Source organism: Cynocephalus volans, chromosome 2 (genome assembly GCF_027409185.1).
Source record: "Cynocephalus volans isolate mCynVol1 chromosome 2, mCynVol1.pri, whole genome shotgun sequence".
In the NCBI taxonomy this organism is placed as follows: Eukaryota; Metazoa; Chordata; class Mammalia; order Dermoptera; family Cynocephalidae; genus Cynocephalus; species Cynocephalus volans.
In genome coordinates, this window is record NC_084461.1 from 128933525 (window position 1) to 128949678 (window position 16154).

At 40.9% G+C, this 16154-nt stretch overlaps 1 protein-coding gene across 1 annotated transcript in view; it reads left to right on the top strand.

Moving 5' to 3' along the window:
* The window catches only part of SH3RF2 (SH3 domain containing ring finger 2), a 116198-nt gene that overhangs the window by 65347 nt on the left and 34697 nt on the right, over nucleotides 1–16154 (top strand). Inside the window, exon 4 of the mRNA XM_063087810.1 lies at nucleotides 4766–5080. Within this exon, the coding sequence (XP_062943880.1) occupies nucleotides 4766–5080 (315 nt within the window). The remainder of the gene's footprint in view (nucleotides 1–4765; nucleotides 5081–16154) is intronic.

Genomic DNA, 16154 nt, shown 5'->3' on the forward strand with positions numbered 1-16154 from the left:
CGTCTAGGAGTGTGAGTGAGAACAGAACAGAGGCATAATTGGGGGAAAGGGACCAATTATTTCATTCATAAGAGCCAAAGCAGGTTCTGAAATGAATGGTGAATCCAGAGCATTGTCTAGCTTTCAAGGTCCTCTGTACCCCCTCTACTCAATCAGTGTTGGAGGAATGAATAATTGAAGGGAGGGATGGAAGAAATGTCCAGAGAGGCTGGTCTTCTTACTGTCACTACTAAATGATATTCTCTTTCCTAATGTTATTTCTCTTGCTGGGACCCCTTCCGGGTACCCCCACCCAATTCTCTCCACCTGTTCAAATTTCACTCAGTTTACAAGGCCCAGATAGCAACGCTTTTTCTCCATAAAATTTCAGTAACTAGTCTAACCCTCAGTGGTCTTTTTTTCTCTCTGAACACCTGATGGGTGTGTTGGTTGTACTTCACAGGCTAGCCTGACACTCAATGGGTACTCCATAAAAAAAGTAGCTTAACAAGTGAACAAATGAAAAACTATTTTAAGATGGTCAGAGTTACCAGGAGAAAATTTAGAGAACAGACTATTCAGTGTGACCCTGTCCTAAACATATATTTAATCATTTAATTAGCTTTTCACTGAGTGCCCACAATGTTGGGTCCTTTGCTAAATTCTAGAGATACAAGTCAGATATAGGTTCCTACTCTTAGAGACTGTGAAGTCAGATATTATTCAGGTAATTATAAGCATGATGGATGATGCAAGAGTGAAGTAGAGGGAACTATGACAGGGCATGATGTGCAACTTACTTGAGTAGGGGGTCCGCAAATGCCACTTAAGCCAAGATCTGACAAATGATTAGAATTCGCTAGGTAAGTATGGAGAAAAGAGAATGCTCTTTTTTTTTTTTTAAGGGAATAAAGGTAACATGTGCAAAAATTCAGCAGGTTGAGGAAGTGTGGCTGATATGGGAGCAAAAGAATATCAGAGCTGGAGTTTAGAGAGCAGAGAGTAACAAAAAATGAAGACAGGGAAGTAAATGGGAGACTGATCACAGAGGGCTTTGTAAACCAACCTATATGGTCAGGATGAGCAAGGTTATGCTGTTGTAATAAACAGCACCAACATCTTAGTGGCTTAACAAAGAAAATGTTATTTCTCACCCACATTACACATTCTGCGGATGGTAAGATGCTCTGCTCACATTGTCATTCAAGAACCCAGACTAATAAGGCTGGGCCATCTTATAGCTGCACCATCTGGAACACTGGCAAATGCCATGTTCAGTTTACAACCTATTGGCCTGAACCAGTCACTTAGCCCATCTGAGTTCAAGTCAGTTGAGAAGTGTTGGGGAACACATGGAATATTTGGTGAGTATCATTGTCTCTGCCATAACATAAGTCTGGATTTGACCCAAAGGTCAATAGAAGCCATTGAAATGTTTTAAGTGAAGCAGTGATTTGGTTAGATTTGGGTTTCTTAAAGACTGCTCTGGCTGCAGTGGGAAGAATAATTTGAAGAGGAGAAAGAAAATAAATAGATCAGTTAGGCAGCTACTGCATGGCTTTATTAGGAGATGATTATGGCTTAGACCAGTAGATTGGAAAAAAGTTGACAGATTCAAGGATCTTTCAGGTGGTAGAACCCACAATATTTGGGAATTGACAGAAGTGGAAGAGGAAGTGGTCAGAGACAGCCCCACTTTCTGATTTGTGTGCCAAGGTCAGTGGTGGAGCCATTTGCTGAATCAAGCAACATTTGATGAAGAGGAACAATTATGATGATTAGGAGACAATGATTAACTCTCCAAGGACAGAGACCCTCTTCAATTAGACCCTAGTGGACACATAGGAAGTGCTTAAATTTTTGTAGAATTTTTTGCTTGGCATCCTGGATTATTTTGAGATGTTTATTTATAGCTCTGGGGGTAATTTTGTTATCCATTTCTGAAACACTTTTTTCTAAAACTTCTACATTTAATGATTATTCATTTGGGTTCTCTCCCTACCACTTCACCTCTAAAATTAGTGATTGCAAGAACCCTCAGGATTATCATCAAACTAGCCACTGCTTCATTTGTTTTCCTCATTGGTAGGAGGGGGAAAAGATAACCAAGTGGTTGCTCTAACCTGGAAACCTGGTTTTCAAAAATTACTTGAAATCTAAGTTGGGCTTTTTAAAGCAATACTTAAATTTTGACTCCAGTTAGTTTATTAAGACTAGCACTTGCTGAGAACTCTTTAAATAAACTTTGAATTACTAGTACCATGCAAAGCTATGGAAGGAAGGAAGGCTTTTGTATGAGGGTGACGTGTTTTTTTGGCATAAACAGGATTTTTCTTGTTAATGTATCATTTGGTTTATTGAATTGCACCTGCATAAAAAGGTGGTAAAACAAATGCTGCGCTTATGCCCATTCTTGTCAGGACTTCTCCAACAGGGCATGCCTGGGTTATATGAACCTGCCCGGCCCCATGAACCTCAAGGATACTGTTTCAAAGGAGTGGGTGTGAATCTAAGAGACCTGCAATTCTTCCCCGACTGAGCTATTAATCACACTGGCAGAGGACAGGGCAGATGGAAAGTCTCACCCAGGCACTTGGTCAGTGTTGCTGAGAGAAAAGCTGATGGTGGTGTTCACCTGGGGAGAGAACAATTAGGTCAAAGCAGAAAACATTAACTTATTTCATTGTAGCTGTGAATGGCCATAAAGAACTTTACTCATTCAATTCAAAATGTATATTTTCCTCTAGCTGGGTGAACAATGCAGGGATGGGTGCTCTGGGGAGTATAAGGCGTTCTTTCTAGTCCAGGCTGCCACTGGAGCTTGCCTAATCAACGTTAATAACTTCCTAATTGGTCTCCCTGCTTCTATTCTGAGTAACAGACAAGATGAGCTTTTTATTTATTTATTTTTATCTATATGCATTAAAATTCACTTTTTGTTGTCCAGTTCTATAAGTTTTGATAAATACATACAGTTGTATAACCACACCACTATCAAGATACAGAATAGTTCCAGCAATCCCCCCCCCCCAAAATCCCTCATGCTACCCCTTAATAGTCAATTCCTTCCCTGACTCCCAATGCCCTGGCAACCACTGATCCGTTTGCTGCTCTTATAATTTTCTTTTTCTAGAACGTCATATAAATACCATCATACGGAATGTAACTTTTTGAGTCTGGCTTCTTCATTTTGCATATGCATTTGAGATTATCCATATTGTTTCCTGTATCCGTGCTCATCCCTTTTTATTGCTGAGTAGTATTCCATTGTATGGATGTACCAGCGTTTGTTTAATCAACTCATTAGTTGAAAGACACTAGGGTCGTTTGCAGTTGTTGGCAACCGTGAATAACACTGCTATAAATATCTGCATGCAAGTTTTTGAGTGAGAATAAGTTTTCATTTCTCTTGGATAATTACATAGAAGTGGGATTGCTGGATCAGATCCTAAATATGTATTTAACTTTGTAAGAAACTGCTAAACTATAGCATGCACTTTTAGAAGCATAAATCGGATCATGTCATTTCTCTGCCTAAATCCTGCCAAAGACTTCCTATTACACTTAGAATAAAGTTGAAGCCTCCCAGGCTCTTTGTGATCTTGCCCCTGCGTATGTCTGTGGGCTCCCCCTCCTTTACCACCTTCTCCTCACCTGCTCTGTTCTAGCCCTCTCTCTGTTTCTTTCTTCTGCCCTTTTCCCACTATCTTGTAATCCCTCTGTCTGGCATGTTCTTACCCCCCTTTGCATGTGGCAAAGCCTCTTACCATCCTGAGCAGAACGCGTGGATGAGAAATAACATTTTCTTTGTTAAGCCACCGAGATGTTGGTGCTGTTTATTACAACAGCATAACCTAGCTCATCCTGACCATATAGAATGGTTTACAAAGCCCTCTGTGATCTGTCTCTCATTTACTTCCCTGGCTTCTTTTTTCGTTGCTCTCTACTCCCTAAGCTCCAGCTCCAATATTCTTTTGCTCCCTTGTATCCATATCTGCCACACTTCCTCATCCTGTCAGACTTTTGCACGTTACCTTTATTCCCTAAAAAAAAAAAAAAAAAAAAAAAAAAAAGAGCATTCTCTTTTCTCCATACTTACCTAGCAAACTCTAATCATCTGTCAGATCTTTAATTGTACATTTCTATGGGGTACCACTTGTTGTTTCAATATATGCATGTACTATATAATGATCTAATCAGAATAGTTAGCATATCTATCACCTAAACATTTATTATTTCTTTGTGGTTATAATATTCAAGATCTTTTCTGTCTATCTTGGCTCTGTCATTTATAAGTCACCTCTCCTGGGACTCAGCTTCCTTATCTTTAAAGTGTACATAATAATGCTCACTCCTCTCCTTGATGAGTTTTTCACAACATGATAAGCTTCTTGAGAAAGGAACTACCTCTTCTTTAAAACTGTATATCTAAGCTATTTTAATCTTTTGCACAATACCACTAAATTTTTTTAAATGGGCATATTTCTTTTTACCCCTGTAGTTGAATTTCTAAATTAGAATGAGAAGTGGTTTTAGACGGCAACTGGTAACAATGGAAATTTAAGTAATCATCCTGAAATTTAAGGGTTTTTCACACAAACCCTTGTTTTGTCAACATATTTCAGATTTCCAAAGAAAATGAACCCACAGGGTCCCTCAGTGGGTAGGATACTCAAAAGATATTTCTTGTGGCATCTGACCTGGCTTCAGACTAGCCTGTGTAGGACTTAGCTACTCACATTAGGTCAGGAAGACTAACACCTCACTGGACTTTTCACCTTTTCAGCCAAACCTCACTGCAAGACATCTCCTAGAGAAGAACAAAGGCCGTCAGTCATCCTGCACAAAAAACCTGTCCCTGGTGTCTTCATCTTCCAGAGGCAACACTCCCACCCTCCGCAGGGGCCCAGCGTCCAGAAGGAAGGGGCCGGGGCAGTTCTCCATCACGACAGCCTTAAACACTCTCAACCGGATGGTCCATTCTCCTTCGGGGCGCCATATGGTGGAGATCAGCACTCCAGTGCTTATCAGCTCCAGCAACCCCTCTGTGATCACCCAGCACATGGAGAAAGCAGATGTCCTTCCCAGCACTGCAGGGCAGGTAGGTTATAAACCCCTGGGATAAGGGCACCTTGAAGTTGGGCAAATGATTCACTCCATATCACAAGCAATATTTGATGTTTAGTACTTGTTAAGCATCCATAATGCATTAATGATAACTAATGTCATATGTATTGCAAATCAGAGCTGTATATACATGATCTCATTTCATCCTTGAACAGCCTGTGAGTTAGATGTTACTATTATTATCCCTATTTTACAGATGAGGAAACTGAGGCTTAGAGGGGTTAACAACTCACCCACGTTCTCACGGATACTTTTCTTTTCCATGCTAAGTGCCATGACATGGTTCCTGTCCCTTAGAGAATGTCCCTCCAAGGAGTTGATAGCCCCCATTTTCCAGAGAGGGTTTTGGCCTCACACTTTGAGATTGTCCTCTGGCAATATATTAGGCATCCTGTGGAAAGAAAGCAAAAGAAACAAAGAGAAACTGTGGGGTATTGTGTGTTCTCAGGACTGGCTATGTAATTTGTGAGGCCCGGTGCAAAATGAAAGTGAGTCCTTTGCCCACAACAGCAGAGCATTAAACCAAGTGAAGGGCCCTGTGCAATTACACAAGTCTCACACCCATGAAGCCAGCCCCTGTGTTTTCCTATGGAGCACCTAATAAGATAATGTATGTAAAGTGCTTAGCACAATGACGCCTGGCACATGCTAAGTACCCAATAAGCATTAGCTCTTAATACTATTGTTATTATTAAACCTGATCACTGAGTTGCCAACTGAAGAGAAATAAGCCAAGGAGCAGTTGTGGCAATCCAGGAACTGAAGAACTTCTAACAGTGTGTGGCTGTTCAAGCTGAAGAGTACTTTAAAATATGAAGGAGTGGAGGACTGAGGCAAAGTCCGTAAGAAGAACGGCATGTTGGGTACCCAGCTTAAAACAGTCTTTGGGAACATGCAGGTGGCAACTTGAAAAGACAAACCTCAACTTGCACTGATGTATTTTTTTTAAGAAGCTGTAAATCTTGTTTTTAAACATGAATTTCTACCTTGGGATTAAATGGCTTAATTGAACTCTAATCCCTTTTTAACAAGACAAGGAGGAAGGAGAAAGTCAAGGGCTTGTCAGAGACCTGTGTGCTGGTCTGAAAGGAAAATGATTACCTCCTATGATACTTTCTATCTGAAGCCACTGTCTGGATCTCTAAGATAATGGCTGATCGTGTAATTCTGCCCTCCAACTGCACTACACACACACACACACACACACACACACACACACACACTTTCTCCTCCATATACACGCTCCTGGCATAAAAAACAAAACTTCCTACATACACAGTCCAAATACTTTTTTTTTTTTTGGCAACTGGCCTGTACAGGGATCTGAACCTTTGATCAGACACTTTTTTACAAGTACATACATACTTTGTGCCCAAAGTTTTCCTTCTGCCACAGACACACATGCACACTCTAAAATGGGGGACTGGTGATTCACAATTAAGCCAAAGAGTCACAAAATTTTCTGAAACCATTCTTTATATATAGATGTAGATATATAAAGTACAGCCCACACTCAGTAGACATAAGCTAGCTCACTCAGCCGTAAGTCAGCTTTCCAAAAGGTTTAGCCAAGAGTCATTTTCCTTGTGCCTTTCTAATTCTTATTCCTGATCATTTACCTCATCTAGGTATTATTACCACTTTACAGCAAGGTAATTAAGGCCCCAAGAGAAAAATGATTTCGCCAAGTTCATGCAATTAGTAAAGAGTCTGGATTGACCTTAGAATTGTCTAATTCTAGGACCTAAGTTCTTGGCACTACACTATGCTTCAACAAAGACCACATCAGGCAGCATCGTTGTGCCAGTGTAGTTGATCCTGGATGTCTGCAGCCTCCGTCTCTTTGGCTGTCTTCACTTGACTCCTTTTTAACTCCAAGGCCATCCGGCATTCTCTTCCCCACCCACCCCTCAGTAAAGAATTTGCTGTAAGTCTTTTGCACCTGAAGAAGGCTTTCATTTTCTATCACTTTGTCCCTTTATGAACTACCAACTGTGTCTAAGCATTGTGTGCGGTGCTCAAGGCACCAAGAATAAGCTGCTCAAGAAAGTCACAGTTTAACGGGGATTTAAAAAATAAATGGCCAACTACAGCAGAGGAGGTGCTCCCTAAATTGGGAGGAAAACCCTGGTGGCATCCACCCTGACTTAGGTGGTGTAGAAACTCAGGAATTAATAACACAGAACTGTACTTGGAAAGTTGTTCCCTTTTCAGTGTTTCACAAGCCCCCTGATGATATCAAGAAGGTCTTATAGTTTGGTGCTAGTCTGTCTTTAACACCTCTCTAACACTTGTTAATCTCTCTCTATAAGGAAGAGAGAACAAGGTATCAGGCTCAGAGCTTCGCACAAGCTACTGCCCATCTCTAAATTGAATAATATTGTATGTTTTTCTTGTGTTGTTTGATGGTAACCTTTCATATCTTACAAACAATACTAGTTTCATGTTCACAGAAGTATATGAAAATTTTTAAGTACTTTGTTTAAATTTTAAACACTTGTTTCTTTTTTAAAGAACAGTAAGTTAATAAAAGGATGAGTGGTAGGTGGATATGGTAAAAACTATGAAGATGGGACGCTGCACAGTGTAGAAAACACTGACCTGAGCAAGTGCATGCAGAACTAGAGCATGTATGCAGTGCCGTAGAAGCAGAGAGGAGGGTAATATGTTAAGTTCAGTCTTATGTCCCCTGGGAGAGGAATATTTGAATATTTGAAGTTAGTCCCTTCTGTGACTATGGAATAAAAAGTCCAGGAAAATTCCTTTAGGGAAGGTGTAAAGAATGTCCAGGCCCCACCAACTAGAAGGAGGGATGTTGGGGAGTGAGAAGTCAGCTTTCTAAAGTAAGCTCTGAAATCATCCCAGTTAAATAGCCTGCTTCCCTCCTACGGTAGAGACAAGTCTTGGATTGTCCCTCAAGTCTTAAACCTAAAAGGTAGAGATTCTTACCTTTTCATAAAGAGAAGCCAGACCAAGGAATTTTGTTTTCCCATTGTTGTCATGTCTTTCCACCTGGGGGAAGCCACTTGACACTTCTGGGTAAAGTGTCAGGAAATGACCTCAAAGATGACCTGCAAGTACAGACTGAAAGCAACTATCCTTGAAAACTATTCAGGCTTAGACCCGAAGACTCTGAGTAGGTTCGGTGGGAAAATGAGGGAGAGGAGGTTAAATGGGTGGGTTGGAATGAATGTAGTCGGCCTTGGGAGAGTCCCAGAGATTATCTCTAGGCGTGTGCTGAGGAGTGCCTTAGAAGGAAAAGTCAACTGTATGGAACACGAGTCAGAAAAGAAGTCCTTTAGCAATGCCTCTTTGGGGGAAGTCACCCATGCAAGGCTTGTTCTGGTGATTCTAAGATTGACGTGGTTCAGGTCATGCAGCCTGCTTGTCCCCTGTCTCCCACACTCACAGAACAATGAGGATTCTTGTTTGCTGTAACAGTGGGCTTCCTAAGAGGGTCTGGTCTCCCAATATACCCTCTTCCTCCCCTCCACCAAATCCCCTCCTTTAGCCTCCCTCCCCCTGAATCACAGATCCAGGGGAATAGAACTGCCCTACTAGAAAGCTCTCTTTCCCTCACCTCCTACATCCAGTTATCAGCAAGCTCATCTCACCACCTAAATAGTTATTGCTCCTGTCTATTCCATCCCATGGAGTTAGTTTTGGTACTCAGCTCTTGCCTAGACTGTTGATCCAGCCTCTTCATGGCCTCCCAGAGCCCATGTCAATCACTACGCCTCACTCCACCTGACTTGTCCCACCCCATCCATTCTTCTAATCATGGCCTCCATAACCATCTCTTGAAAACCCAAATCCATTCAGCCACTTCTCTTACCCAAACCACCAATGGTTCCCATTATTGAGTAGCCACTAAAGGCCAGATCATTTACAAACATTATGACTATCTTCACAACTGTTCAGAGTAGGTGTTGGAATGCCCATTTTACCAAATGTGAAAACTTTGCGACAGAAAGATTAGCTAATTTGCCCAAAGTCTCAAAGATAGAAGCTAGAGGACAAACCTGTGCTCTCTCTCCTAAGTGAGTTCTTAATATGGCATTCTAGACCCTCTGTGGTCTGGCTGCAGTCCACTTTCCAGCACCCACAGCCCCCCACATACACAGGCCCACAACACTCATGCACACACACGCATGTATAACAAGCACATACACACACACAAGTTACAGTGGTCTGCTCGACATTCCTAAGCACAGTATATACTAAGCCACCTCTTTGCTTTTCATCCTTGTGTCCAGAACAATGCCGGCATTAGTCTGGGCAATGAATGAATGTTTGTTGAATAAATAAAAGCTGTTTCTCCTAGAATTTATTTTTAGTGCATTCACTTTTTGCAATCATATCCTTAGCCCAAGGCCCTATATGTCCATTTCTCCAAGGAAGCTCTTACCACCTCTCCCCTGCAGAATTAATATCTCTCCATGACATTTATATGTTCGAACCTATAACATCTTCTTTGTACTATAAGTACCACATATATATCTTATAATCATGCTCCCTAGATTGAAGACTTCTAAAGAGCAGGGATGGTATTTTATTTACTTAGGTTGCTGTTGAGTTTCCAAATCTCTCTTCTGATTACTCAGAAAACAGAAGAAATAAGAGAGAGAGGGAAAAGGCAGGTCACTCAAGTCAGTGTAAGAAATGCAATTCCCTCCCACCCTCTTCCATCCCGTGCCAGAATGATAGTGACAAGTCCACGCATCTTTCCTGGGCTCTTGGGAAGATGAGCTGTCATGCACCATTGTTAATTCTGAGGTCTATAAAGCTGACTCTCCTTTTAACCCCATATTTGAAATATTCTGTATAAAGCAGTTTCTAGGCACTTGAACCATTATAAGTCCAGATCCTTTCTCAGGAGTCACTTTGTCCCTGTCCTTCATGGGGGTCTCCCAACCCAACTTTATGGTACTCAGGACTGCCATGAGGTGGTTTTTACTTAGTATTAAGGTAATTTATTTTTTTCCTTTGGACACCCTCTCAGTGAAAATTTATGTTTGAGATTCTTAGCTAATCCTCCTTCTAAAGTAATTTACAGAGATAAATTCATCCTGTGCTTATATTCTTATGTGGATATCTCCCCATATAAATTTCTTTCATTTTACAACTTTCACTCAACAAACCCATACACATATAACTGACGTTATCAGAGCACTTAGAACCGAGTAGTCCCAGAGAGTTATGGGTAGGGAAGGGAGAAGACTCCATGAAGGGAACACTGTCCCTTCAAACCATTCTGCTCTGTGTTGTCATCATCTGCCCCATGGTGCCTTCTATGGTGCCTCATCGGTGTTTGAAATGTGCTTGTTAAATTTTCAAGAATGTACCCCCCAGATGGAGATAGCCCCTTAAGCTGTTGTCATAAATTACCAGTTAATGCCTTAGCAGGTGTTCACTAGCAGACACCTGACAGCAGGAAAGGACCAGAGGGCCCCTGCCCCACTCTGTTCTGCCAAAGCCCCCTGGTAAAGAACTGTCATGAGTCACCGGAAAAAACAGAAGAAGAAACCAGGCCAGACTTACTCCCAAGAACCTCTTTCCCAACCCAGCAGTGGGGCTTTGGACAAGTCAGTAACCACTCTGAGCTTCTGTTTTCCACCAGAAAATGGGAATAACCCCTACCTAACAGTGTTTGGGAAAATCAAAAGATGGAAAGTGGATGCAAAGTGCTCTGATTATTGTTGTTAATTTTTAAATTTTTAGCAGCCAGAATTTCTTAGCAGTCAGTTGCTAAATTGCTCTTCAATCCCTATCCTGTACATGTTTTTGAACTTTTTATAATAGAAAATTTCAAGCATATATAAAAGTTGAAACAATAGTATAATAAACCCTCATGTACATACCACCTGTCTCAGCAATTATTAACTCATGGGCCGATCTTATTTCACATATATCCTCACTTATTCACCTGCTCTCCAACTGGATTATTTTAAAGCAAAGTCCAGATATCATATTATTTTCACCATAAACATTACAGTAGGTGTCTCTTTAGAAATATTGTTATTCAATATGAGTTTTGGAGGGGAAAAAAAAGAAATATTTTTAACATAACCATGATACAATTATCATACATTAAAAAATGAACAATAATTTCTTAAAAACATTAAATACTCAGAGTTCAGATTTCCATATTTGGCTTACAATGTTTTTTACAGTTGATTTGTTCAAATAGGATCTAAATGAGGTGAACACCTTACACTGTGTTGGTATGTCTCTTAAATTTCTTTCATTCTACACATTCCCTCTCTCTCTGCTGTTTCTTGCCATGTACATGTTAAAAAAAAAAAGTCGCTTTTCCTGTTGAATTTCCCACATTCTGGGTACTGCCAGTTGCATCTTTGCAGTGTTGTTTAACACATTTCTCTCTCCTCTGTACTTTCTGTAACCTGGCAGTTAGATCCAGAGGCTTGATCAGCTTCAGGCTTGATTTTGGGGGGACAAGAATACTTTCACAGACAGTGCTAAGTACTTCCATTTTGGTTTGGTTTTGTCTTGTTTTAAGTGTACAATTCAATGGCTTTTAATATATTCACAGAGTTTAGTATCTATCAACATAATCAATTTTAAACATTTTCATGGAGTAATCCTTCAACTCCATCAACTCCCCAATTCCCCATTTCCCCGCACCCCAGCTTTAAGAAACCTCTAATTTACTTTCTTTCTCTATGGATTTGCACAGTATGGGCATATTGTATAAGCATACAATATTTGGTCCTTTGCAGCTGGTTTCTTTCACTTACCATAATATTTCAGGTCATCCATGCTGTAGCATGTCTTAGCACTTTGTTTCTTTTGATGGCCAAATAACATTCTACTGTATAGATATACCACATTTTGTTTATCCATTCATCAGGTAATGAACATTTGGGTTTTCTCTACTTTTTGGCTATTATGAATAATGCTGCTGTGAACATTTGTGTGCAAGTGTTTGGGTAGACATATGTTTTCATATGATTATACACCTAGGAGTGGAATTGCTAGATCATAGAGTGACTCTGTGCTTAACTGTTTAAGAAACTGCCAGGCATTTTCCAAAGCCATTGCACTATGAACGGTGTATGAAAGTTCCAATTTCTCCACATCTTCGTCAACACTTGTATTATTATCTTTTTATTACAGCCATCCAAGTGGGCATCTCATTGCAGCTTTGGTTTGCATTTCCTGATGGCTAATGATGTTGAGTATCTGTTGATGCATTTATTTGGCATATGTTCTTTGGAGAACTGTCTATTCATATCCTTTGCCCATTTTTTAAATAGAGTTATTCGTCTTGTTATTATTGAGTTGTGAGAGTTCTTTGTATATACTAGATACAAGTCACCGTATATCAGATACATGACTTGTGAAATCTCCCATTCTGTGGGTTGCCTTTCCACTTTCTCAGTGGTGTTCTTTGAAACACAAAACTTTTTAATTGTGGTGATGGCCCATCATCATAACTACCCTTTCCTTTGTTGCTTATGCTTTTGTTGTCTTATCTAAGAAACCATTGTCTAATCTAAGTTCACAAAGATTTACCCCTAGATTTTTTTCCTTAGAAAGAAAAAGCTTTATAGCTTTAACTGTTACATTTAGATTTTACGATCTAGCTGGAGTTAGTTTTTGTATATGTGGTGAGGTAGGGATCCAAATTAATGTTTTTGCTTATAGATATTCAGTTGTCCCTGCACCATTTATTGCAAAGATGATTCTTTTCCTATTTTGTTATCTTGACAGTCTTGTTAAAAATTAAGTACTTCTTTTCTTACTGCAATACATCAAGAGGCATATCCATGATTGCCTCTCTTTTTGCATTAAAATTCATTCAAATTCAGGTGGCAGGTGCCTCATTCATTATATGCTTCCCCACTGGCCTTTCTCCTAATGGTTTGAACATTATTTCATTTGGAGTTGCCAAATGGTGAAGTTCAGATCTATCATTCTGAATTTTTTTCAGCTACAATCCTTCTATAATATAGGCTACTACTTTCTGAGAGCTGACTGTGTAAGACACTGCACTGTGAGCTTGCCTAAACTGTCTCACTGTGATCTCCACACCTGCACATCATAAGCCCTCAACATATATTAGGGAGACTCTTGTCCACAACCTTGTCCTTAACCTACCAATCTCTCTCTCTCTCCCTCTCTCTCTCCTCTCTCTCTCCTCTCTCTCTCTCCTCTCTCTCTCTCTCTCTCAACACAGGACTCATTTCTCACCACCTTCCCGCCTGGCATGTTTGCCATCACAAACTGCTGCCCCTTTTTCCACTGGCCACTGCCAGCTGGACTGATCTTCCCCTGCCTGCCCATGCCAATCTCCTTGTTTACACCCTTATCACTGCCCTTAGGCTGGCCTCTGTGTCCTGGCCTCTTTGGTCCCTGTGTTCCCTCCATCACCCCTCCTGAGGTCTGGTTCCCATACTTGGGCCAAGAACAGGAGAAAAAGACCTGGGTTTGTTCAGCCTGGAGAAGAAAGGGCTTCAGCGCTGATGCGGGGATGGGCGATAGCTTTATTTTTCCAAACTTGGATTTATATACTAGTTTTGCATTCTCAGAAGAGAAAAGGAACATAAATCAAAACATGAGGGATTTGGGAAGGTACAATGAGAAATATCTCCTATCACATAGACTGTTAGAAAGTAAATACTAAAAATGCTAAAGGAGCCTGTGGAATCTGTTGTTATTATTGTTGTATTTGGTTTGGTTTTTTTTTTTTTCCCCTGTAGAAGAAAGCAGGAAATTTATAAATTTGTCTAATTCAAAGTGTTTTATAAATAAAAACACTTTGAGTTAGACAAAAGTTTTTGTCATGGCTTTGCGACCTAATAACTAAACGACACTGAACTAAGTACCTAACCCGTTGAGCCTCAGTGTCCTCATCTGCAAAATGGGGTCAGTCTTTCCATGCAGGATCTTTGCAAGGATTAACAATAGCTCAATAAGCTGTAGCCATTACTCTTATCCTCCCCTTCTTTCCTGCAAGCAGAGTTTTTAGAATATTTCACCATTTGTGTGACTGAAGAGTGTCCCTAACTTAAGGCAGGAAATGAGCCAAATATCTTCAAAAATCTAGATGCACCTCCAATCTGAATTCTCTAAACTGTATTTTTCACAACTACTAGCAGATATTGGGGGGAGGTGAACTTGTCTCATTTTACATATAAGAGAATTAGCAGGAAAAGGTACTTCCTTAATAGACTCAAGTTCTTTCCAAGCAAATTACATCAATAAATAAACTAATTGCAATTTAGAACAAAACTAAGAGCTCCTATAGTATGTCACTGAATGTCTCATCCTTGAGCCATGTAGTCCCAAGCTGCATTAACCATTATTTGCACAAGAAAAGTGATGGAAACATCACCAGTTAGGCTTAAGAGAACATGAACCTAGTGCTCCCCCCACATTGACTGTGTGACCCTGGACAAGACATTCTGCCTGTCCAGGTCCCAGTTTTTTTTTGTTTGCTAAATGGAATGGCAAAATTGACCTGGTAGAGTATTATGCAGCTTAATTAGTTAACAGCACACTCTAAAGATAGATAACTCCAGGGAAAAGCCATTACTATTATTTAATTAATGATGGTCATTGTTAATGATTCCTCCTGTCTTCTGCTCAAGCACACATTCACCTGAGAGACCTGTTTTGTTTTGGTTTTTTCTGCCTACTGCAAAGTTTGCTCAGCCCCAGCAAGCATTGGGTACGGTTCTTCTTTGAAGCAAAAAGCTTTTTAGCAAAGAGCCTCTTGGCACAGGCAATATAGTGAGAAAACAAAAATATGGGCTTTGGAGTCAGCCAGATCTGGGATGGGACTCATACTTCTTCTTACTGAACTATATGACCTTGAGCAAGATAATTAATCTCTTTGAGCCTCAATGTTTATATCTATAAAATGGGACTGATGGTGGTAATTTTCGTAAGATTTCTGTGAGGACTAAACGAGACAATGCATGTAGATGAGATAATGGCCAGGGTTTAGCAGTGGTAAATGGCTCAATAAATGCTCAGTCTATTATTATTATTATTGGATCAAGCCAGGAAGCTATAACCATCCCCCACCCCCACCACCTCAGGGCTGGCCTGTGCAAACAGGCCCTGCTGAGAATGAGATTCATCAGCCACACACTTCAAAGGAATGATCTGTTGGAGCCTGCCTTGGAGCGCAAAGGCTTCCGAAAGCCCCTTTGCTTCCTTGATAAGCAGTGACAGTTCCAGAAGTAGGAAAGGAGTGTGACTTTTGCTTGTATCTAGGGGGCTCCTGGGGCAATTGCTCTTGCTTAGCTCAGACCTTCAGTGTAATCCCATGTGAACCCATGTGAGGGAAGCCAAGAATGAATGCTGGAAAAAAGACTTTTCTAAAAAAGACTTTGGACAAAAGAGACCAGGGTGGAGACTGAGGTAGTGCCAGCCATCTGTCCACAATTTCTATATGAACCTTTCAGCTTTTTCTGTGATCCCTGTCCTCACCAATTGAGTGTCCAGAGCCTAGAGTGCGCCCTGGTTTCCAGAGCCACTCACAGCCTGCCGCTAACCCAGTCAACAGAAAATTGTTGGATGCACCAGGCACTGAGCCAGGCACAGGTGACATAATGAAGAAAACAGACGGTCCCTACACTCAGAGAACCTCCAGGCTAGCAGGGAAGACAAATACTAAACAAAGTGTTAGAATAGTTGATTTCAAGACTGTAAGTGTGCAAAGTGCTGTGTGGTTCAAGGACAGGGAATGAAAGGAGTCCGTGATGGAGGGCCCACCTAGTCTGGGAGATCCAGGAAGCCTGCCTGGAGAAGGTGATCTTCAGGCAGAGACCTGAAAGATAATGGAAGTCAGCCAGGTGAAAAAAGGGGGCAAGCTGAGCTCCTGCATGTACCTTTCTTTCCTTAGCCCCTGAAGCCCAGTCCCCTTATATTAAGATCACACCAGGAAGCACTGGCTCTCCTGGTAAACAGTGACACCTGCACTACTTGGGTCCCCAGCCCTGCCCAAGATGCCCGAGGTCTTCTGGGAAAAAATCTTTCTGGTTTCTGGTGACTTAAGCAAGTTTGGTAATTAACCT